Raw genomic sequence first — 22650 nt, 5'->3', positions numbered from 1 at the left:
ATGTTGTCTTCTACAGTGATAAGGAAAGGTGAGAGTAGGAGATGGCTCAGGGGGAAAGATAATGAGTTCTGTTTTGGACATGTTGTGTTTAAGATGTCTACTGGACATCCAGTTCAAGCTGTCTGAAAAGCAGTTGGAGATGTGAGATTGGAAGTCAGCAGAGAGATTGGGGCAGGATAAGTAGATTGGAGAAACATCAGCATAGAGATGGTAATTAAATCCATGAGAGCTGAAATGAAGTAATATAGAGGGAGAAGAGAAGAGGACCTGGGACGGAACTCTGAGGGACACCTATGGATAAAAGGTGTGATCCAGAAGAGGATCCAGCAAAGGAGACAGAGCAGGAACAGTAAGATAGGTAGAAGGAGAACCATGAGAGAGAGAACAATATCCTAAAAACATAGAGAGAAAAGAGCATGAAGTTGAACAGAGTGATCAACAGTGTCAAAGGCTGCAGAGAGATCAAGGAGAATGATGATTGGAAAAAAGCCATTGGATTTGGCAACTAAGAGATCATTAGTAACTTGGAAGAGAGAAAATTCAAGGTCAGAAGCCAGATTGTAAGAGGTCAAGAAGTGAGAGGAGACAAAATGGAAGCACCAGTTACAGACAGTCTTTTTCAAGATAGTGGAGATATGGGCATGTTTGTGGCAATAGGAAATGAGCCAATAGAAAGTGAAAGATTACAAATTAGAGAAAGTGTGAGGATGACAGAGGGGGAAATCTGTTAGAGGAGAAAAGATGGAATGGGATCACTTGAACAAGTAGAGGGCTTAGCCTTGGGAAGGAGTAAGGCCACTTCATCATATGACACAGGTGTAAAGGAGGAAAAATTGGCAGAAGGTATCTGATAGGAAACAAGGAAAAGGCAAGAAGAGAGAATCGATGGTGAATGGCCTCAATTTTTTCTGTAAAATATGAGACAAGGTTCTCAGTGGTGAATGGCCTCAATTTTTTCTGTAAAATATGAGACAAGGTTCTCAGCTGTGAGAGAGTAGCAGGAGGGAAAGTTATAGGAAGTATGAGGAGGGATGAAAAGATTTGGAAGAGTTGTCATAGAGAGTGGAATGGTGAGTTAATGAGGGAGGTATGTTAAAATTATCTGGCAGCAGTGAGGGCCTAGTTGACATTATGTAACATAAATTTATAGTAAATCCAGTCAAAAAAGTTGCATGATTTTCTCCACCTTCATTCAGCACATGTGTAGGAATGAAGGCAATGGATGGTGGGAGTGATACAATGCTGAGGCTTTGCTGGGTATAATTAGCAACATGATAAAGGGACCAGGGATTCAAGAGAGGAGGACAGTGTAGAGTTGAACTGGTTCACCAAGGAGAAGAGGAGAGAGTGGCTGGTTCAGAGGAGAGATGGCCTGGGAGAAAATTGAGGGGTCAAGGGATTGGAGGTCACAGTGTGGATGAAGATTAGGATTATGTAAGGGGAGGCAGAAGGAAAAGTGAAAACCCAATAGAGTATGGTTAGACAAGGGGATTTCAGAATTGATCAAGGGTATGACCATCTTTGTGTGTGGTTAAGGTTGGGTGGGGGAATATGGGAGGTGAGTAGGTTGAGAAACTGAGTGGTTATGGTAGTTGAGGGAGAGTTGGTATGTATGTTAAAGTCCCCTAGTTTGAGGGCAGGAGTTGGGAAGGAGAGAAAAAATTTGAGCCGGATGTTGAACTCTTTGAGGAAAGAAGGGGAGTGACCTAGGGATCTGTAGACAACAGCTACTATTATTTTAATTGGATGGTAGATATATAAAAAGCATGAACCTCGAAGCAACAGAGTTAACTGAATGATGGAAGAAAGGAAAGAACCTGGAAGTAGCAACAGAGAGCAAGGAATATTCCAACTCTCCCTCCTCAACCAGTGAGCCAAGGTAAATGAGTGAAGGAGCAGCCAGTACTGGAAAGGGTGGCCAGGGAGGCTGTGTCCCCAGGTAGAAGCCAGGCTTCAGGAAGAGCTAGTGGATGGAAAGAATGGAAAAGGAAAAGATTTAAGATGAAGGGAAGTTATGAAACAGGCATTGCAGAGTGCATGGCGTAAGGGTTAGAAGGAGTGAGGATGAAACTTTTTGGTAGGGGAGGAGGGTTGAACCAGATGATTTCTGAGGTCCCTTCCAGCTCTAAACTCATAATCCTTGACTACGGACATGGTTTTTTTTTTCTTTTAAGAGAGGTTTTTCAGGAATGGTGAGCAGAATCTTTACTGTTCAATACCCTAGTATTGCCTAATATGATTTTCTATTTTATTGTATTGCCTTTGGGAAAGGCAATTTGGCATAGTGGACAGCAAGCTGACCTTCGAGTCAGGAAGATGTGGGTTCAAGTCCTGCTTCTGACACATATTGGCTGTGGGACACTAGGCAGGACATTTCATCCTTAATTCTAGTGCCTTCTCTCTGTTGATTATTTCCAGTTTCTCCTGTATATAGCTTGTTTATACGTAGCTTTTGCTATGTATATTAGACTATGAGTTCTTTGATAGCAGGGATTATTTTTTGCCTTTCTTTGTATCGCCAGTACTTTACACAGTGCCTGGCACATAGTAAGCAATTTACATAAATGTTCATTGACTGACTCCCATCTCCTACTGGGTGTGCTGTGTCCCCTGAAGAAAGGCTTACAGGGGCCAGAATGGGAGTCTTACAACTTCTCAGTGCAAGCCCTCCAGGTATCACGTCCTCAGGCCACAGAAGCTAGCTCCTCGAGCCCTCCATCGCCTGCTAGGTGCAGCATGTCCCCCGAGGAATGGCTGCTAAGGGTCAGGCCAGGCACTTTTCATATGCTCCAAAGCAACTACTTCCATCTGTACCAGTCCAAGGCTTCTCCCACCTCCTGACGCCACTGCAGTCTCACAACTGGGATGTGAAGACCCTCTAGCGCAAACAAGAGCAGTTCTCTCTTTGGCTTCAGGCCTCCCATCTGTTGCTGCACCTGTCCTTTGAGGGTGTAGAAACTAAGGCCCAGAGAGGTTAAGTGACTTTCTCAAGGTCACATAGGTATTAACAGTGGCAAAATTCAAACCCATAGCCCACAACACCAATCCAGTATTCTTTCCCTGTGTACCACTCTTCCATCCTACAGGTATGAGTCATGTAAGTAGATTTTTTTTTTAATGAGAAAGTTTTGGGGGTGAGACAATTCATACAATGGACTTCTTGTTCTCCTTCCTCACATGGTCATACTCTACCCACACCCCAGGTCAAGAGGAATCTTTAGGAGAAAAAGTAATGAGAAGTCAGGAAAGACAGTCAAGCTGTGGAGGTCAGAGGAGAAGCCACGACCTTGTTTACAGTTACTGTGTCAATTCTGTGTTGTTTATTTTCAAGTATGGCTTGTTGAAATGTGTCTCGATACTGTTATAATCACACCATGCACACCAAAGTTCTATTTTAGCATCACTGGCAGTGTCAACTCCCTTTTGGCTCAAAGTGTTTGGTCTCCAGTGTATTCTGAGGGACCTAATGTAATTGCCTTGATTTATAGTACCCTGGAGGGATTTGGGAAGTCACTGACTAAGAAGGTGCTTATTGGATTAAATGAGGCTTTCAATTATTCATATTATCTCTGTTTGTTATTAGTACAGGTAATTAAAGGATTAAATATCCTCTGAATAATTGATATGCCTTATTATAGGCCCTAATAGTGATAATACTATTCTTATTTCCCTAGGTACAAAGAGAGGAAATCAGTGCAGAAGGTATTACCAAAAGCCACCTGCAAGGCTCTTCAGAGCCCACGAGAGACTCTGCATCTCTGTGGAAAGCTTCTGCTTTAAGTAGAACCATAATAAGCTCCAGGGACACTCTGCAAAGTATCAGTGAAGGAGATGGATCACTGACCCAGCACATGCAGCGGGAAGGCTGCTCTCCAGGCCCACAACACCATGAGAGACAAGACCAAGACAGTAAAATCCACCAGCCCGGAAGTCCTAGGGAAGACAAGTCAGATGAGCAAATCAGCTCTGAGGCCAGTCATGAAAATGCCTTAGCCCATTACCAGCTGGCGAGTGATGCCGATCTTGGGGAGCAAGAGAATCTCTATATTACTTTGGCAGAAGCTTCCTATGCTGTTCTGACTGCTGGACATTCCCTCAGTGCGCCAAGGGATGCAGAAGAACCATTAGTTATGGCACCCCATGAAACATGCTGTGGTCCCAAAGATCTTCCCTCTCCAATGCCATGGGATGACTGTTTGCCTCAAGAAAATTGCTCCATGGGCTCAGAGCTGGTAGAAGGTCAGTGTGAAACATCTGATTTATGTTTGCTCAGGGATGTGAAAATGATGGAACAATTTTCTGGAGCACAGGTTGCTGACCTGCCTTTCCCAACGTGTGAAAACAGAGAGGCTAGAGGTGCAAACACAATAACGTATCCCATGAGGAACAGCTTGGAAGGGGCATATGAAAATGATACAAAAGAAAAGAAAATAGGTGACAAGAATTCTATCAAGGAATTTACTAAAATTCTAAAAACAGACCAAGAAAGGTTTAGCCCCAGTAACCTTGTCAGTGCCCAGATTGTTTCTACAGAGAACTGCCTTTCCCACCTCCAAGAAGCAGGTGATGAGAGACTGCTTCTTGGGATTGAGGATGAAACAGAGACACCTTCATTTTATACCGTGATTGCAGAGTATCCTGAACAGAAGTCAAATGAGATGCTGACTGAAAATATCAGGGGTTCTCAGGTTCCCAGTGATAGGGAAGAAACACTTGCTCTTGGAACTGTTGTTAAAGGCCATCAGGTCAAATACCTTGCTGTTTCAATTGCTCAAAACAATCACTCGGAGGAAGCTGAAGAAAGTTTTCCTGGGGCGCCAGCTGGAACCACTGCTCAGCTTCCTTCTGATGAACAGCCTGCCCCTGCTAGAAGTGACTGGGCAGCTAATGCTGCAGAGCAGCTGACCCTCAAAGAGCCGCTGGGGACAGCAGCTCCTCTGCCCCATCCACAGCTGCTACAAAGAGAGGATTTCTTGGGTAATTCCCTGGGTGCTGTTGCGGATGGATTGACAAGTGAAAGTCAGGGCCCTGAGAGTGCAGTGGGTAAAAGCTGGGAAGAGCATTGTCAAGGGAAAGTGAGAGACTCTGAGCAAAATGTACACAAGGACATTCAACCTCACCAGGGTTCATTCTCTGATGACAGCCTCCAGGATGGCTTCTGTACCATCCCAGCTGCATGGGGGCAAAGAAGACTATTGCCATTAGAACATTCAACAGATAATTCTGAGGAGGAAGGAGGGAATTTGGGAGGCCCCAGTGTCGGAGTAGCCATGATGAGTGATGAAAGAGAAAGGCAGGTCTCCCAGAAGGTTCCATCTTCTCTGGAAAATCTCCTGGAAGAAGCTAACAAAAATGCAGTGGATGGTAGTTGGGGAGATTGTCAATCAGGAGGAAGGCAAAAAGCTCCAACTTTAACAGACTTTGTTTCAGAGCCTTCACCACCAATGCAGACGGTGGATTCGGAATGCCAAGTTAGTCCAGTGGTTTTGGACAATGTCTGTGTGATTTCTGACAACGCAGTGCAAAAACTAGACACACCTGAAATAGACACACTAACCAGCAGCAATCAGTCTGATTCAGCAATTATTTGTTTTGGTGGAGAAATTCAAGAGAAAAAAGAAGTAAGAAACAATGTAGGTTTTTGCATTCCTTCTCTCCAATATTTGAAAGATTCTGGCATCCTAGAATCATCAGTAGATCCTATAGATGAGAAGGAAACATGTACCTCAGTTTCACTATTTAAAGGGGCCTTGGGTGTGGTCTCAGAAGTCTCTGGGAAGAAAAACAATGGCCATGTAAGGGAAGCACAGGAGGAGGGCCAGTCTAGAGAGGTTCACCCTATCTTGCTTACACAGTTTTTGACTCACCCACAAATTATGGAATCGTCTGTAGATTCCGCAGATGGAGCAGGGCTTATGGAATATGTTGGAGCAGGAAAATTAGTGACTTCTGAGTCCACACTACGGCTGATCCAAGAAGAAAGGAGTTTGAACAAGGAGATCTTTAGTCAGAAGTTGAAAGTCAAACCCACCCTTTTGCAAGTTCCATGTCATAAGGAAGTTGAACACCTTGGGGAAGGAATTCCATGTGTAGGCAATGAGAGACAAAGCCAAGAGGGCATGGAGAGTGACTTAGGTAAGCCAGGCCACAAGGCCCAAGACAGTACTACTGAATGTACTTTAGCACCCTTGGTTCTCTCTAAAAGTCTTGTTGGACTAGCCACTGATAGTTCCAATGAAAGAGATACCAACAGTGCTGTAAGTCAAACACAGGACTTGCCTGTGAATGGATTAGTCAAGCTGAAAAATCATGAATGGATTTGTACTGGTTCAAAGGAATGTAAAAACACTGAGAATGAATATGCCAAAAATTTGTCACCTACCTTGCCTCCTTCAAGTGTGCCTGTTGGAGTAACTTTGACTTCATTTCTAGAGGGAGAAGCCATTCATTTTGCAAAGGATGGTAAAACAGAAGAGCCCACAACTGGAGAACCCAAGGCCACAAATTCATTGGGATCTCCCATAGAAACTTTGGCATACATTCCAGCAGAATGTACCTCTAAAACCAATTCTAAATGTCAAGACCAAATGCCACCAAAGCATTGTCTGAAAGGCTCTTTACCAGGAACTGTACAAAAGGCAAGAGAAGAAAAAAAACATTGTCATATGATGCCCCCCAAATCTAAAGTGCCAGAGACTGTAGCATCAGCAGCTGGGGAAGGAAATAAGAAGCAAGAAATATCTGAGACTGGACATTTAGCTGAGGGTGTGAAGAAGAAAATTCTGTCCAAAGTGGCAGCTCTGAAAATGTGCTTGGAAGAGAAAGAAAGGGCCAGAAGGAACTCTATTTTTAGTAAAAAGATTCCTAAGCCTGAAACACTTACTCAAAATGAAGAGAAAAAAGACCCCAAAAGATCATCTTGGAAAAGAGAAGGCAAAGGTAAGGCTGAGCTAATTTCCATTTCTTTATAGAAATATATGAGATTAGTTTCCATAAGGTGTTTACTGCCTTCTAAGTTTTTTGCCCACAGTCAAATAAGCTGCCATCAGATGGGCAATGTCACCTTTTTTATTGTTATTTATTTTTTACTTATATTTTAAAATAAATGTTTATATTTAAAAATAAATATTTATTTATTATTTAAAAAATTGTCTTACATTTTGAATAATTCAGTTTCCTGAAGACATGATTTGCTGTAGGACTGAGATGGAGAGAGAAGATTATTATACATTTCTATGCAATTATGCTTTAAAAGAAAGATCTTTTTATGAAGAAAACTAACCATAAATATTAACAACAATTTTTAAATAAATGCAAGGGTGGGGAACCTGAGGCCTCGAGGTCACATGTGGCCCTCTAGGTCCTCAAGTGCGGCCCTTTGACTGAATCCTTTGGCCACATGTTTCCCACCCCTGGTTAAAGTATTAAAGCAAGATCCAAATAAGTAAGTACTTGGTTACTATTTGCTACCTTTCTTACTAATTCCTAATTTACATATTATTGTTTAATCTAACCCTGTTTTTTCCCAGCATTTGAGTGTGACACTCTGCTGTCCCCAGCCTCCCAATTACTGTCAATTTATCTGAGTCGAAAGGCTTCTGGGTAATTCCCTGACAGCTGTAGCTGTAGCCATTTCACTTTAAAAACCATTCTTGTCACCACCCCTTCTTTAACAGTCTGAAACTGAAGTAATTCTCCTTAAGTTTCAATCTTCTTCTTTTAAAAATTCTTGCTTTCCCATCAATGAAATTTGGAAGGGACCAAAGAAGACATCACAGATAGATAGAATGCATCTCTATGCTAGCTGTAATGGAAATGCTGTTTTAGTCTGATTCTGATCATAAGGGAGCAATTTCCCTTCTTTACCTTAGTTCTTTGCTTTTGAAGTTCGAACTTATGTTATTCTTATTGCCTATTGGGTAGCTCCTTAGCAACCATCACACACAGGGTTGGATACAAAACTATTTTTCCAAAAGAGCTTGTAGTTCCCCAACCAAGCTTGCCATGCATAACTTTTTGAACACTTTTAGACAGAATCTCATGTTTTTAAAACAAAGATAGAAAAGACATAAAATAGTTTTGCCAATGTAAAACAGCTACTGCATTTGGAACTCCATAAAGGGGACTGACTGTCCAGTTTTTTATGAGGAGTTATTATTCTTCATAACATTGTGCTATTGAAGTATTTGGTGATGACTTCAGGACAGGTGGTAGATAATTAGGCCTGGTATAGCAAGAGCGATGGACTGGATCCTTTGTAAGCTTAGTAACGCATAGGCAAAGAAGGATGCATTTAGAGCAGAGCTGTTGTCAAAGCTATGATTTCAAAGCACACATGCACACATGTAGACTCACACAAGCACATACATATGTGTGCACCCACCCCCACACAATGGATCATAGGTAGAGATCTAAAGCTCGATTGGACTTTAGAGGCCATCTTGTCCAGTTTCCCATTTTATAGATGAGGAAACTGAGGCCCAGATAAGTTGTGTCACATGGGTAGTAAGAATTAGAGCTGGGATTTGAACTCAGGTCCTGTGGCTCCAAGTTTCAGCATCCTAAGAAGGGATTTGGAGCTGAGGAGATTCTTCTACACTTTGGCATTATAAGAGTGCAAGTAATTTACGTTAGTTCAAATTGAGAGCCTAGACTTAACGCCTTGGGTTCCACAATATTTCTGTGCCATGCTCTGTACCTTGTGTTAGGAGGAAGAGGACCATTTGTTCCCAAATGCCGTTCTCAGTCTTGTCTACTACTCTGTGAAGATGGAAGTCTGTCATAGGAGGGTAATGGGAAGGAGCAGAAAATACTCTCAGAACTCTAGACAAGAGTTTGCAGGCTGTGGCATGTGTATCAAAGATGGCTCATGGTCCTGTTTTCAGTGCCCTACACGTCCCTGAGAGGTAGCATGATAGAGTGGAAAGAGCTCTGATTTGGATTTAAAGGATCTGGGTTTGAATCCAGGCTGACCTATAGTTATTATTGTTTATAGTAATAGACACAGTATATTACTGGGAGGTTAGGTGGTACAGGATATAGAGTGCCAGGCCTCCAGACAGAAAGACTCATCTCCCCAAGTTCAAATCTGGCCTCAAACACTTACTAGCTGTGTGACCTTGGGCAAGTCAGTTAACTCTGTTTGCCTCAGTTTTCTTATCTGTAAAATGAGCTGGAAAAGGAGATGGCAAACCATTCTAGTATCTTTGCCAAAAACATCCCAAATAGGGTCACGAATAGTTATACATGACTGAAACAACTGAATAACAATAATATGTACGCTAAAGACCAGGGTTTTGTTATTGTTGTTTTTTACTGCCACTAACTAGTTATACGACTTGGAGCAAGTCACTTCAAAGCCTTGGGCTTTTGCAAAATGAACTTTTCATCTGCAAAATGAGCTAGTTGGAGTAAATAACTTTAAAGGTTCCTTTTAGCTTCTATAGGATCTCCAATTTTAGAGCTGGAAGGGACCTCAGAGGCCAATCAATATAGCTCTCTTACTTTTCAGAAGAAGAAACTGACACAGAGAGGTTAAGTAACTCGCCCAGGATCACACAGCTTGTAAACATCTGATACGTGATCTGTACACAGATTTTCCTGACTCCAGGTCCAGCCCTCTATTTACTCTGCCCCAACCTGCCTTCTATTGAATATATTATGACTGACTTGCCAAAGAAGGGATCCTAGAAATGTATATTAGAAAATCCTTGAAGTCAGCACAGATCAATAGCATTATTCCTTCCTTTCCTCAGAAAGATGAAGGACTGTGGTTGCAGAAAATTAGTTATGCTGTCAGATGTCATTGCTGAGTTGGTTATTTTTTGCTTAATTCTTTTACTTTGTGACAAGGGAAGATTCACAGTTGGGATTGGAGTAGAGTGGAAAAATATATATGACATATATGCATAGAAATTACTGTGATATGATAATATCATCAATAAAACTTTAAAAATAAACAAAAATAAAGCAAAGGCAACTCCCCATCCCTGTGTGCCTAAAATAACAAAATCATTAGCATTTGAGTGAACAGGAATTTTTTTTTTAGAATAAGTGAAGACTAAGAAAGTTTTGGCTTCTGGGTTTGTATATGTTTCCCCAAATTAATGCAGATAGAGATAATTAAAAAGAAAAATATTGAGTCTAAACTACTGTCTGGTTGTAGAATTTAATACCCAGTGTGTCCATCACCACTTTTCTAACATAGAATAAGCTTTTTATTTATACAAGTAGCTGTTATTCCAACAATGGCTGGGAACAGCTTTTGATATACTAAATTATTCACAATAGTGAATATTGTGATGACAGATCCACAAAGCAATGTTGGGCCTTGGCTAGGGCTCAGGATGTTTTTATTACAGTTATTTTTTTGGTTGTTGTTGTTACATCAGTGCTCCAAACTTAATGGAATTTGACTTGTGTTGCATTGACACCTAGAGCTGAGGCTAGGCAAACCTCCCCAGAAACCCTTCTAGCAGTCTCAGAATGCTGACTTTTAATATTCCCATTACATCAAATGAAATTGCTTACTCTATAGATTTTGAGGCACCAGCTCCTTGCTTCTCAATGAAAACCTGCAACAAAATAAAGTAACACTCTCCTTCTAGATTTTTACAAGTCCTGGGCCTTTAGATAATGGTAATCCTTAACTATTTCTAAATGAGATCATGTTAGTACTGCCACCTAGTGGCTACCCAGATAATTGTACACTTATCTGGCATTCCACTCACTTGCTGCTGAGTGATGCAATTATTCAAAGGATAGCCCCGTCTTCCAGCAGTTGATTTTTTCATATCTTATATTTGCTTTAGCAGATACCAATGTTCTGCTAATGTGGAAGAGATAAAATATAGCTCCTTTCTATTAGGGTTTCTTTAACAAAGAACTGTGAGGAAGAAAAATGTGCCACAGATACATTATTGAGTTGCCTTTTGCATCCTTGTGGTCAGATATACCCTATTCTATGCCCTCTGCCCCACTTCCTTGGTGTTGGCTTGGGGAAAAGCGTAGAGAGTAGTTTTGTTAGCTGAAAACATGTACATGGTGTCTCATCAATGTCCAATTTCACTTTTAAAAAGGGGGGTACCCATACTGTCTTTTATTCTCTGTGATGTAGACTTGGTCCCAGGATTTATGAATACCGAAAAGAAGGGGTAAGGTATCCTATAGCATTTATTTTCTCACTTTTCCACTAATGATGAATTGCAAATTTCTCATTGACAGCCCCAGTGCTACTGAAGAAGATCCAGGCTGAGATGTTTCCTGATCATTCTGGAAATATAAAATTAAGCTGTCAGTTTGCAGAAATCCATGAAGATTCCACCATCTCATGGACAAAAGATTCTAAGTTAATTGCAAGGGTTCAAAGAAGGTAAAATGGCTGGTATTGAACTAGCCAGTCTTAATCATTTCTCACAACCTCATTGGGGGCTTTTTCCTCATCTGTAAGATGGGGAGCTTGTTCTAGATGATCTCTCATGTCTGACATTACATAATTCTCTGATTCTATGACCATCTTGGCATGTAGTTTCTTAGGGGGTGGTGGTGGCAGAAATAGTGAGAGGAGGTAATGATATAAGCTCCAATAAGGTAAAAATCCAGCATCTTATCTAAATGAACCAACCAAGCATTAGTAACCATGAATATGTGTTGAATAGGAATAAGGACTAGAATTGTGATTTCATTAGTGTAGGAAACTGTGGGTTGAGGGAATTCCCCTTGCTAATGGAGGTCAGCACCTTCTTTGCAACTTAAAGTCGCAGAGAGTAGCTTAGAACATTGAGACATTAAGTCACTTGCCCAGAGTCACACAGCTAGCTTGTGTGGAAGTAGAGCTTGAACCCAGATCTTTGTGACTTTAAGGCCAGGTCTCTGGCCATTATCTAACACACTACTGCCAGAAGGAAATGGCAAACTATTCCAGTATCTTTGCCAAGAAAACTCCAAAAGGGGTCATGAAGAGTTGGATGTGACTCAAAATGACTAAAAAACAACAGTAATAATTCACATTTCTATAACTCTTTTATAAAGCATCTTCCTCATAGCGCCACTGTGAAATCAGATATGATAAGTCTTATTATTTCCATTTTACAGTTGAGAAAATCATCTCAGAGAGGTTCAAACACCCTCGCTGAAGGTCATACAACTAGTTAGTATCAGAATGGGAACTCAAACCCAAACCTAACACCTTAAGACTAGCTTACCAGCTTCTGTACCGAGCAGTGCAATAAGCTAACTTTGTGAGGCATAAGAAACAAGACTAAGATGAGCCTTGGGGTGTGAAAGGAGCACTGAGCTAGGAGATCAGGACCTGGAATCTGGTGCTTCTTTTGAAACTAAGAAGCTTGCGGTCTTGGGAAAGTCACCATGCTTTTGGATTTCAGTTTCCTCTTTTGCAAAGTCAGGGAGCTTGAGTGGACGGCTTACAGGATGCCTTATAGGTCTGAAATTCTACCAGCCTAAAGCTGAACTACTCTTTTGCATCTGAGATTTTTTTTCTTACATATGTCATAGTGTGTGTCTGTTTCATAACTATTTCCATTAACCTTTCAAGTACTGTATAAGGTCAAACAAAGGTCAAAATGGAACAGATGAGCCAAAGGATATAAACAAGTGTGGCATCCTTGGCACGAAACTGCAAGAAGCTCTTCTAGCCCTCTGACCAAACAGCAGTAATTGAGAAGTGCTGACTAGCCACTTCTAGGAATGGAAACTAGGAACTGGTTTGTTTTTCTGTTTCTAGGAGATTAGTGAGGTGGGGAGTGGAGGTGGTAATACAGCTTGTTTCATTAATGAGCATGTCAGGTGTGCTTTCTGGGGTCTTGGAAGACTGTGTGGCTTGCTTTGTTTCTTCCCTGGGGGAGAAAGTATCGTCTCACTTTTGACCCTTCTTGGCCTTCTCTTTTGTTGGAACAATAGCTGTTTATTTTTTGGCAAGTGAGTGTTGAATGTCATCTAATTTCATTGAATCCCCATGCCAGAAAAGCATTTCCTTCCTTTCTTTGGGAAATAGACTTTTTACTAAAAGGGTAAAAATTATGTGATCCATAAACAAATAGCAAGGCCTGGTTGTGGCAAAGGACAAGCTTAGGGAAAGTCCAAAGGCCTTAGAAATGTTAGCTTTTCCCGAGTCTTACTTGTAGGAGCTCTTGAGTGAAGCCAGAGGCCAGGCCAGCCTTGGGTTACATTCTTCTTTCCCTACATTACTTTCTAATGATCACCAGCTCCATATGACAGAAATTCTGATAATAGTAATCATAATTAGAGGACTGCTGGTCATTAAAAAAAGATACTAGTCAGTCAACTAGCATTTATTAAGCTCCCCCTATGTGCCAGGAATTGTGCTAAGTGCTGGAGATAAATAGACTGGAAAAGCCAAACAGTCTGGACTCCTGAGGACCTCACAATCTGGTGGGGGAGAACAACACACAAACAACTATGAATAAACAAGATAAATACAGGGAAATTTGGGGTAGTTTCAGAAGGAAGGCACCAAATTTAAGAAGTATAGGAAAAAGCTTCTTGCTGAAAGTAAAACTAGCTGAGACTTGAAGGAAGATAGGGAAATCAGGAGGCCAGTTCCATGTGGGAGGAACAGCAAGGAGGCTAGAGTATCTGAAGGGAAGTAAGGTATAAGAAGGGGCCAGATTATAAAGGACTTTAAAAGCCAAACAGAGGATTTTATATTTGATCCTAGAGAGGGCAGAGAGGTGGCACAGGGGATAGAGCATTGGACCTAAAGTCAGGAAGACTTATCTTTATGAGTTCAAATTTTGCCTCAGATGACACTTACTAGCTGTGTGACCCTAGGCAAATCACTTAACCCTGTTTGCCTCAGTTTCCTCATCTCTAAAATGAACTGGAGAAGTAAATGGCGAACCGCTCTACTAGAAAACCCCAAATGGAGTAATGAAGAGTGGACATGACTGAAAAAACAGAAGAGATAAAAAGGAACCACTGGAGTGTATTGAATACACTTTAGGAAGATCAGTTTGACAGCTAAGTGGTTGGATGGATTGGAGCAGGGACAGACTCGGGGTTGTGGCTGTATGAGTTGAGAGAAAAGGATATATATGTACAAGAGATGTTGTGAAGATAGGAAAGACAGGATGTACCAATGGTTTGGATATGTGGGGTGAATGAAAATGAGGAGTTAAGGTTCGCATGATGGTTGAGGTCCTGTGTGACTAGGAGGATAGTGACAGTAATAGGAAAGTCTGGAATACTGTTTTGGATATATTGAGTTCTCAGTGTGGAGGGGGCATTCTATTTGAGATATCTAAGAAGCAGCTGGAGATGCATGATTGTGGGTTAACAAAGAGATTAGATGTCTAGGTCTAGAAATCATATGTATGGAGATCAATATAGATGGACCCATGGGAGCAGATGAGATCACTAAGTGAGATACCATGGAGTGAAAAGAGGGCCCAGGACAGATCTTTGGGGGACATTCATGATTAGAGTGTATGACATGGATGAAGAACCAGCAAAGGAGTCTGAGAAACAGTGGTCAGACAGATAGAATGAAAATCAGGAGAGGACAATGTCACAAAAACCTAGAGAGGAGAAAGTATCTAGAATCATCGTTCTAAAGTTGGAAGGGATCCTAGATGTCTTCTAGTCCAATCCCCTCCTTTTACAGAAACTTTGACCCTTAGAGGTCAAGTGATTTGCCCAAAGATAACTTAAGTAATAAGTGGCAAAGAAGGAATTTGAATTCAAGAAGCTTACATTCTCCTAGGGAAATTCAGCAAGTTCCCAGATAAAATTGAATATTAAGGACAAAAGGATATAGAGTGATTGGTAAAGTAGGGGGACTAACAAATGTGACACAGCCAATGGGCAGTGTTACTCAGAAAGTGTTATAGTCTGTTGTGTTATAGCTCCTACCAGAGTCGTCCTCTGATGCCTTTTCCTGGTGTGGAGAGACTGTAACAGCTATGCCAGTGGAGCACCAGCTCTGACAGGTCCTACCAAGCTGGTAAGGATACAACATAGGCCCAAAAATGGACTGAAGGTCACATGAGGACCAACCAACCTAAGTTCAGTAAGGCCTGTCACTAGGTTGATCTTGGTGATGAACATTTTGGCCTTTGCAATTTATAAAGATCCATCTAATAAAGCATGGGAGACCTTCCATCTGCATTCTTGGAAAGAGTATCCATATAAACGAAAACACAGATTCTTAAAGTAGTGAAATTATAATTACATAATTCTCCAGTTTATCTCTCTGTGTTTATGGCCCTAGCTTTGACTTTTTCCTCCCTCATCCCCACATCCAGTCAATTGGCAAGTCATGTCAGTTCTGCCACTATAATGCATCAGTCATCCATCATGTACTTTCCACTCTAAATGGTACCATCCTAGTTCAGACTGGAATGGGACAATGGCCTCCTGCCCTCCCCACCTAATCCCATACATTTTAATAAACATTAAGCATCTACCACATGTAAGGCAATGGGTTCAGAATCCAATTACAAAAAAGATAAGTAAGATATAGAATGAAGCCTCAGAACTTACAGTCTAGTAGAAGAGAAAAAGATATGTGCATAAATAACTATAATACATAGTAGAATATATTAAAAAGCACAAGAGAGGTAAAAGCAAAATGCTATGAGAGATTCCTAGAAGAAGAGACTACTTTTAGCTGGAATATCACAGAAAGTTTCCTGAAGAAGGCTCAACTCAAGGTGGCCCTTCAAGTATGAGTATGATATCAATAGGCAGAAATGAGAGAGAGAGAGCATAAAGCAGGCATAAGGAATGGTTTAAGTAAATGTGGTGTTCAGGGGAAAGAAGAGCAAGCTTGTGAAACAGTGAATTTGTTGAGGCTTTTGGTCATTTCCTATTCTAAACTGACCTTAAACACTGCATGCATGTCTGACCATTTTGCTCCATTCCTCTAAAACCTTAGTTGGTTCCCTGTTTTCTCCTGGATAAAACCTAAACTCCTTGACTTGGAATTTAAGGATCTCCATAATCATGGCTTCAGTCTATCACTCATAGCTCTCTCACACTATTCCTCCTCCCTGGACCTGATTATTGCTAGCCTGTCTCTAAAGCCTGTGATCTGTATATTTGATACTCTTGCTAATTGGACTATTCACCCTTCTATGATTGTGTCCTTTTATATACATACCTAGTGTACTCTCTTCCTTGTCCCAACAAATATTCTGTTGAAACCTTACCAGTCTTTCAAGATCCAATCCAAATGCCATCTCCTTCATGAAACCTTCCATGATCAAGTTGACCAGAAAGCCCCTTTCTCAACTTAGAACTCATAAAATTTTATTTACATGTGTCTTTATGGTTTTGCTTTGTTTTTGTTTGGTGGGCCTAACTCTTTTATCTCCTTCACCAAATTACAAGGTCTGCGAGGCAGAAGCTGGATCTCCTTCATCTTTGTATTGCCCTGAGCATCCAGTATGGTGGTTTATACATAATAGGCATTTATTAAACCCTAACTAACCCAAACTCAAAAATCAGTCAGATAGGGATTTTTTCTTTCTTTTTTTTCTTTTACTAAACCAAAGCCTTTTCTCCTCTCGTCTATCAGTCAACAAGCATTTATATACCAGCCACTGTGCTAAGCACTGGGGATGCAAAGAAGGCCGAAAGAAAAAATCTCCTGCCCTTAAGGAGTTGACAGTCTAATGGAACATATAGAGAATTAATTTGAACCAAAAAGTACCAATACATTTTCTAAAATGATTGAAGCAGAACAAGGCACAAATATCAAAATATTCACCAAAACAAACATGAGGCAAAGAGTTGTTTCATTAAATATTTATATATCAAATTATGTTTTAAATTCACTAAGTAGCTCACTATTCAAAGAAATGCTACTTTCAATACTTTGTAAGGTAAAGAACCCTGTAGTAGTATAGATAATTGCCCCTTAATTGATCCATTTAGTCAGATTCAATTTTGAAATGCCTGGTTTTCCTAACGCTGAGCACACATGCAGTATTGACGTGATTGGGGGGAATGAGGGCAGTGTGCAAACATATGAATGGTAATCCAAAGACATCTCCATTCACTTCAGTGATTTCTACTATGATGGCAGATTTGTTATCCTAATGGATGGGCAGATTCATATTTCATGATGTTGCACGAATATTGGCCCTTTTACAAAATTTAATGGGCCAACCATTCTTTACAGGTAAATAAATTGTTAAACAACACACCACAATGGAGGGCTCCTCTCAGTTTATTGGTTGCAAAAGACAGGGGAAGGGGGAACACGAGCTTTTCCTTGCAGCTTAGGGATAAGACACTTTAAAATGATTAAGTTTGTAAATGTTAATGTTTTCCATTATCAGTGCAGGAGATAATTCAACTGTGTCCTTGGCCATCGTTCAAGCTAGTAAAAAAGATCAGGGCTTGTATTATTGCTGCCTCAGGAACAGTTATGGGAAAGTGACAGCTGAATTTAACCTGACTTCTGAAGGTAAATCTCAACTTTATGCTCTTAGATGGAAAGTACAGTTATAGTAATTTCACTGATGTTCCAGGTCCTACAGACTTTCTCTCTCATCTTTTGTCTCCTTTTAGTTCTGGGTCAGCTTTCAAGTCATCAGGATATTAAAGGTAAGTCAGTATGGGCTGTCAAAGAAAATGGGTTCACCATTAAATCATGAAATAGGCACCTCCTGGGATAAATGATGGAAATAACACATTCCTTCAGATAGATAACAAGTAGAATAGATAAATTACAAGAGTGGCTGGAGAAGTGAATAGCAACCAATAAGCCACTTCAATCTCTCATTCTGTTGCTTTTGGGTAACGATATTCACTGCTATAGTTTTGCCAAGTTATTAACATCCTGTAGCTTTACCATTATGAGAGATGGGAATTGGGCAACACTAATTATTATTTTAAGTTTATTGATATCATTTGCTTTTATGCCACATTTCATGTTTTCCAGTTCTAAATTAATTTTATTTTATTTTCAGTTACAAGTTCTTTCCCCATTCCCTAGCCATTGAAAAGGTAATGATAACAAAATCCATTACATATATGTACAGGCATACAAAACAAATTTTCACATTAGCCATGTCCAAAAAGAATCAGGAAAAAAGAAAGAAAGAGAAAAAAATATTCTTCAGTCTTTGCTCTGAGTCCATCAGTTCTCTATCTGGAGGTGGATATTTTGTTTCATCATGAGTTCTTTGGAATTGTGGTTGTCCATTGTGTTAATCAGTTACTAAATCTTTCAGAGTTGATTATCTTTACAACATTGTGGTTAAGGTATAAATTGTTCTCTTGGTTGTGCTCACCTCACTTTGTATCAATTCATATAGTTCTTTCTAGGTTTTTCTGAAATCACCCCCTTCATTATTTCTTACAGCACAATAGTATTCCATCACATTCATTTGCTATAACTTATTTAGCCATTCCCCACTTGTCATGTCTGAATTTGACTGAATCCAAACTTCAGCAGAACAAATCCCTTTAATAAAAGCTTTTGTTCTGTGAAGTTTGATTCAGTCAATGGGGCTGCACTTAAAGACCTAAAGGGTCACATGTGGCCTCAAGGCCTCAGGTTCCCCACCCCTGCATAGACATTTTAGCCACTTTTTAAAAAAGCATAGTTCAAAATTGTTTGCCAGAATTGTTGGGCCAATTAACCAACAGCATCTGAGTATTGCTGTTTTTTCACAGCCCCTCTCACAATGATTTGTTGTTTCTCACAGTGAAATAATATTCCATTACATTCTTTTACCACACTTTTTTCAGCCATTCCCCAAACAATGAGCACCCATTTTGTTCCTAGTTCTTTGCTACCACAAAGTGTTGCTATGCATAGCACTAATGCTGTAATAAGCATTTGGAATGAGGACTTTCAGGTTAGAATTTCTATTTGAGAGTGTCTATCATATGTAGATTTGACAGTTGTGGGCAACCCCTCCTCCCCCCCCCCCCCCAAAAAAAAGAAAACCAAGTTCCATGCACCAATATTAGACTTTCTTCCACAATTCCACCTCCCTTTTTTCGTATGGGCTCACAAACTACTCCTTTCATTGCTTCCATTGGCTGTTCAGCTGTGCATGCTGATAAGCACATTCCCAAAAGAGATCAGGTATTTGGCATGAGCAAATCTTTTCATCTGCACTTCAATGCAAATGGAAGGAGGGTTTTGATGTTTGCCTTTGATACCCACAAGGCTCTCAGCTCCACAAAGGCTCAGGAGGCATTCCTGAATCTGCTCACGTCCTGATCATCTCCTCCACTGAATGTTCCCTGGCAAAGAACTCTTCTGCAGTCTGTCCCTCCTCAGGGAAATTTCACCCTCTGTGCAGGGTACAAAGTGCAGCTGATTCAGCAGAGAACTGAATTTCACTTCCATTAAAATGCTTTTGGGTCATTCTGATGGTTTATAGCTTGTGCTCATTCTAAAACAAAACAAAACACAAGACAAACCAAACCCCAAACTTATGGTTGAAGAGATATTTAATGAAATATTTGTGAAAACACTAGGAGAAGGGTAATTAGGATGTGTAGAATGTTTTGCTCATTTAAGGTAATGGGTAAAGAATACTTTGGTCAGGAGACATTACGGTGCCCTGGAAAAGAGTACCAGTGTAGACATCAGAGCATGGAGGTTCAAGTCTCACCTGTGATGGTTACTTCGTGAGTGATTTTGGGCAAGTCACTTAGTCTTGATTTCTTCATCTGTAAAATGAAGAGATTGCACTAGATGGCCTCTGAGACTCTTTCAAACTCCAGATCTGTGAATTTTTGTCCTTCACTCGGGTCTGGGAGAGGTTGTGAAGTTGATAGTTTTTGAGTGAGACCTTTGATTTCATCGGTTTCAGGAACTCCCTCTACGAATATATATTAACACCTATTCTACAATTTGTAGGCTTAGAATATTGCCCGGGGTATTGAGTTATAAAAAACGAGTAACTTGAATAACGAGGAGTTTCTGACTCCGTGTCAGGAGGAACTTTATAACTATTAGAGTTATTTCAAAGTTAAATGGCTTGCTTTGAGAGGCAGTGAATTTCTCTCACTAGAGTTTTCAGTCTGAGAGGCTGGATGATCACTTATCATTGTTGATGATTAAGGGATTGAGGCTTCAGGTGGGCGTTGGACTGAATGATCCTGAAATCTTTTACAGCTCTGAGATTCTATGTATGACTTTTGGTACCTCTGAACAAAACCGTCAGAGCAGAAAACAAATTTCCTTCTAGTGTTGATGATGAGTGCTATGCCTGCCAGTGGCCTCCAAGAAAAAGTGTCATACAGGCTTCCCTCTTCATTTGTAAATCACAGAATGGAACTCTGAAGTAAAGAGGGGCCCCTTCTTGCAGTCTGTACAGAGATGGTCTTGTTGTGGTCTATACTGTGATGCTCGCTACTGCTTTGCAAGTTTGGGTTTGTACATTCAGGTTTTAAGAGTGGCTGGGTTTTTTTTAACTGCTCAGGAAAACTGAGCCTGCAGTTAGGGTTAAGATGTGCCCCAATGGCAGTGGTGCCTTGGCCCCAGCCCCACAGTAAGATTAATCAGTCTCTAGTCTAGAAGTCTCATGGGCTTTAGGCCCACTCCTCAGAACTTCTTCGACTATGATTACCAGGCTGTTTCCACAGCTCTCTAGGGTGGTGAGGGCCACGCCCAGCCTTCCCCTGCCTTTTTATGGTACAACAGAAGCCACAACAATGAATTGCTTCTTTATTAGCTTTGTATTCGGTTCTAGGGTGCTCCTATCTGCCCTTTCTTACTAAATGTCTTCTGAATGTAATTATAATTTGCATGTTGCTCTCTGATTCAAAGCTAATAAAGCTAAACCCATGAGAAACTCCAGAATGAATGTCACGCCAGCTACAAGCAATGAGCTATGCATGATGACATTATTAAGGTTATGGATGTATTTGGAGATCACTTTCTTCTTGTTGTCTTTAGGATCCGCATCCTATACCGTTGCCTCCAGGCTGTGCTCCTTCTGTCTAAGTTGAATGTAATCTGTGGCTTGTAATAAAGCCTTCTGAAAGCTAAGATGTTGATTTATATTCAACAGTTCCAACAAACAAACCCAAATGAGTTTTTGCCAACTCATGGCATGCATCATGCTTTATTTAAGCACCATATTAAGGCCACTGGTAATTTCCTGTCCAAATGGTGCATTTGGTTTTTCTCACAATTTTAGGCTATCTATCCATCTACAATGTGGAAGATATTTAGTAGATAAGAAATTTGACAGAAACAATCTTCTGCAAAATTGTCATATACATGAGGTTTAGCTCCATCACCTTTGTCTTCCTGTCCTTCCCACCTTTTTATTTTTCTCCTCCTCCCTTTTTTCCCTTATGTCCTGGGTGGGAAGGAATCTAATTATTTGCTTAGGTATTAGGACTTAGTATGTTCACCTTCCCAAGCAACACATTAAAGCATTTATCCTTTAAAATATCTTAACCTGTAGGAACGAATTACTAATGGTAGACTTTCAGGCATAGTTTGAGAGTTCTTAGAAATGGAGAAGGTCTATAAACACACTGTAGCATTTCGTGGATTTGGAGTTAGAGGGTCTGGGTTGAAATTCCACCTCTGACATGTGTGACCTCAGGAAAGTCACATCAATTCTCTAGGCTGCAGTTTTTGTTCTCTTATTTGTTTTGTCTCTAAAATGGAAACTATGTGACCTCTAGCCCATTCCCGCTCTTACCTGCAAACACTCTGTACCTAGGAAACAGTAGGGTAGACATTAAGCCACAATCTCAGGCTTATATGATCATCATTTTTGGGCAAGAAGCAAGGATGTGCTGGAGCAGCTCAAACTGGCTTTTGAGAGTCAATTGTTAAATTTTCAGTGTGAGGACTTTGCCTCAGAAATCAGCAAATACTACAGATCAAGGTCTGATTTAATGTTTTGTTGGTTGTCTAGACTTAAGAAGGTGATGGAGAAAAATGTTTAAAATGCAGATTAAACTTGAAAGTGTGTCCTGCTTTTTTCAGAAAGCAGATTGTTAAACATTTACCATTTGCCATACCTCTTGCTGAAAGGGCCATGGAAGTCATCTAGGGCCTACTTCTCTAGCCCTTCCGAAACCAAAGAAGGTACCTTGTATCTTCTGACTACAGACGAGAACCTTTTTATGTTGAATTGACAGACTATAAAGGAAAGAACTCACCCGGTTTTCTTCACTCCCAGGCACCTTCAGAACAGCTGGTGACTATAGAAAACCCAATTTAAAACCATTACTAGCTGGTGAAACTTATATTACTAGCTTAGCTAGCCAGTGATGCTGGTAAAGAAAGGAAAGGGGAGCATTTCTCCAGCATTTTTATATGGCAAATAACCATTTCTGAAGCTCCATTAACACAAAATTCTTGCATATCAATCTAGTGTGTGGCGGGGGGAGTCTTCTCAAGGCCCCCGAATCATGCCACATTGTTGTTGTTGTTCAGTCACTTCCAACTCTTCATGACTCCACAGACCATACTGTCCATGGGGTTTTCTTGGCAAAGATACTGGAGTGGTTTGTCATTACTTTCATACCACATAGACAGTTGCTTATTCCACCTCCCATAAGGCCTTATAGAGACAGCCTGCATAACGGATGAGAGGGATGGTGTTAGAGGTAGGAAGACCTGGGCGCATGTTCTGCCTCTGACACATACTTGCTGTATGACCCTGGGCTAGTTGCATA

The 22650-nt window shown here is 40.6% G+C and overlaps 1 protein-coding gene across 1 annotated transcript in view; it reads left to right on the top strand.

Annotated features, from left to right (window-relative positions):
• Nucleotides 1-22650, top strand: part of ALPK2 (alpha kinase 2) — a 151962-nt gene that overhangs the window by 73176 nt on the left and 56136 nt on the right. Inside the window, exons 4-7 of the mRNA XM_027869128.1 lie at nt 3675-6939; nt 11224-11371; nt 17322-17449; nt 17554-17589. Of these exons, the coding sequence (XP_027724929.1) occupies nt 3675-6939; nt 11224-11371; nt 17322-17449; nt 17554-17589 (3577 nt within the window). The remainder of the gene's footprint in view (nt 1-3674; nt 6940-11223; nt 11372-17321; nt 17450-17553; nt 17590-22650) is intronic.

The sequence above is a fragment of the Vombatus ursinus genome, unplaced genomic scaffold (assembly GCF_900497805.2).
Source record: "Vombatus ursinus unplaced genomic scaffold, bare-nosed wombat genome assembly UNPS02014791.1, whole genome shotgun sequence".
NCBI classification, from domain to species: Eukaryota; Metazoa; Chordata; class Mammalia; order Diprotodontia; family Vombatidae; genus Vombatus; species Vombatus ursinus.
Note: the sequence above shows the minus strand (reverse complement) of the source record. Positions and strands in the feature narration are given on the sequence as shown.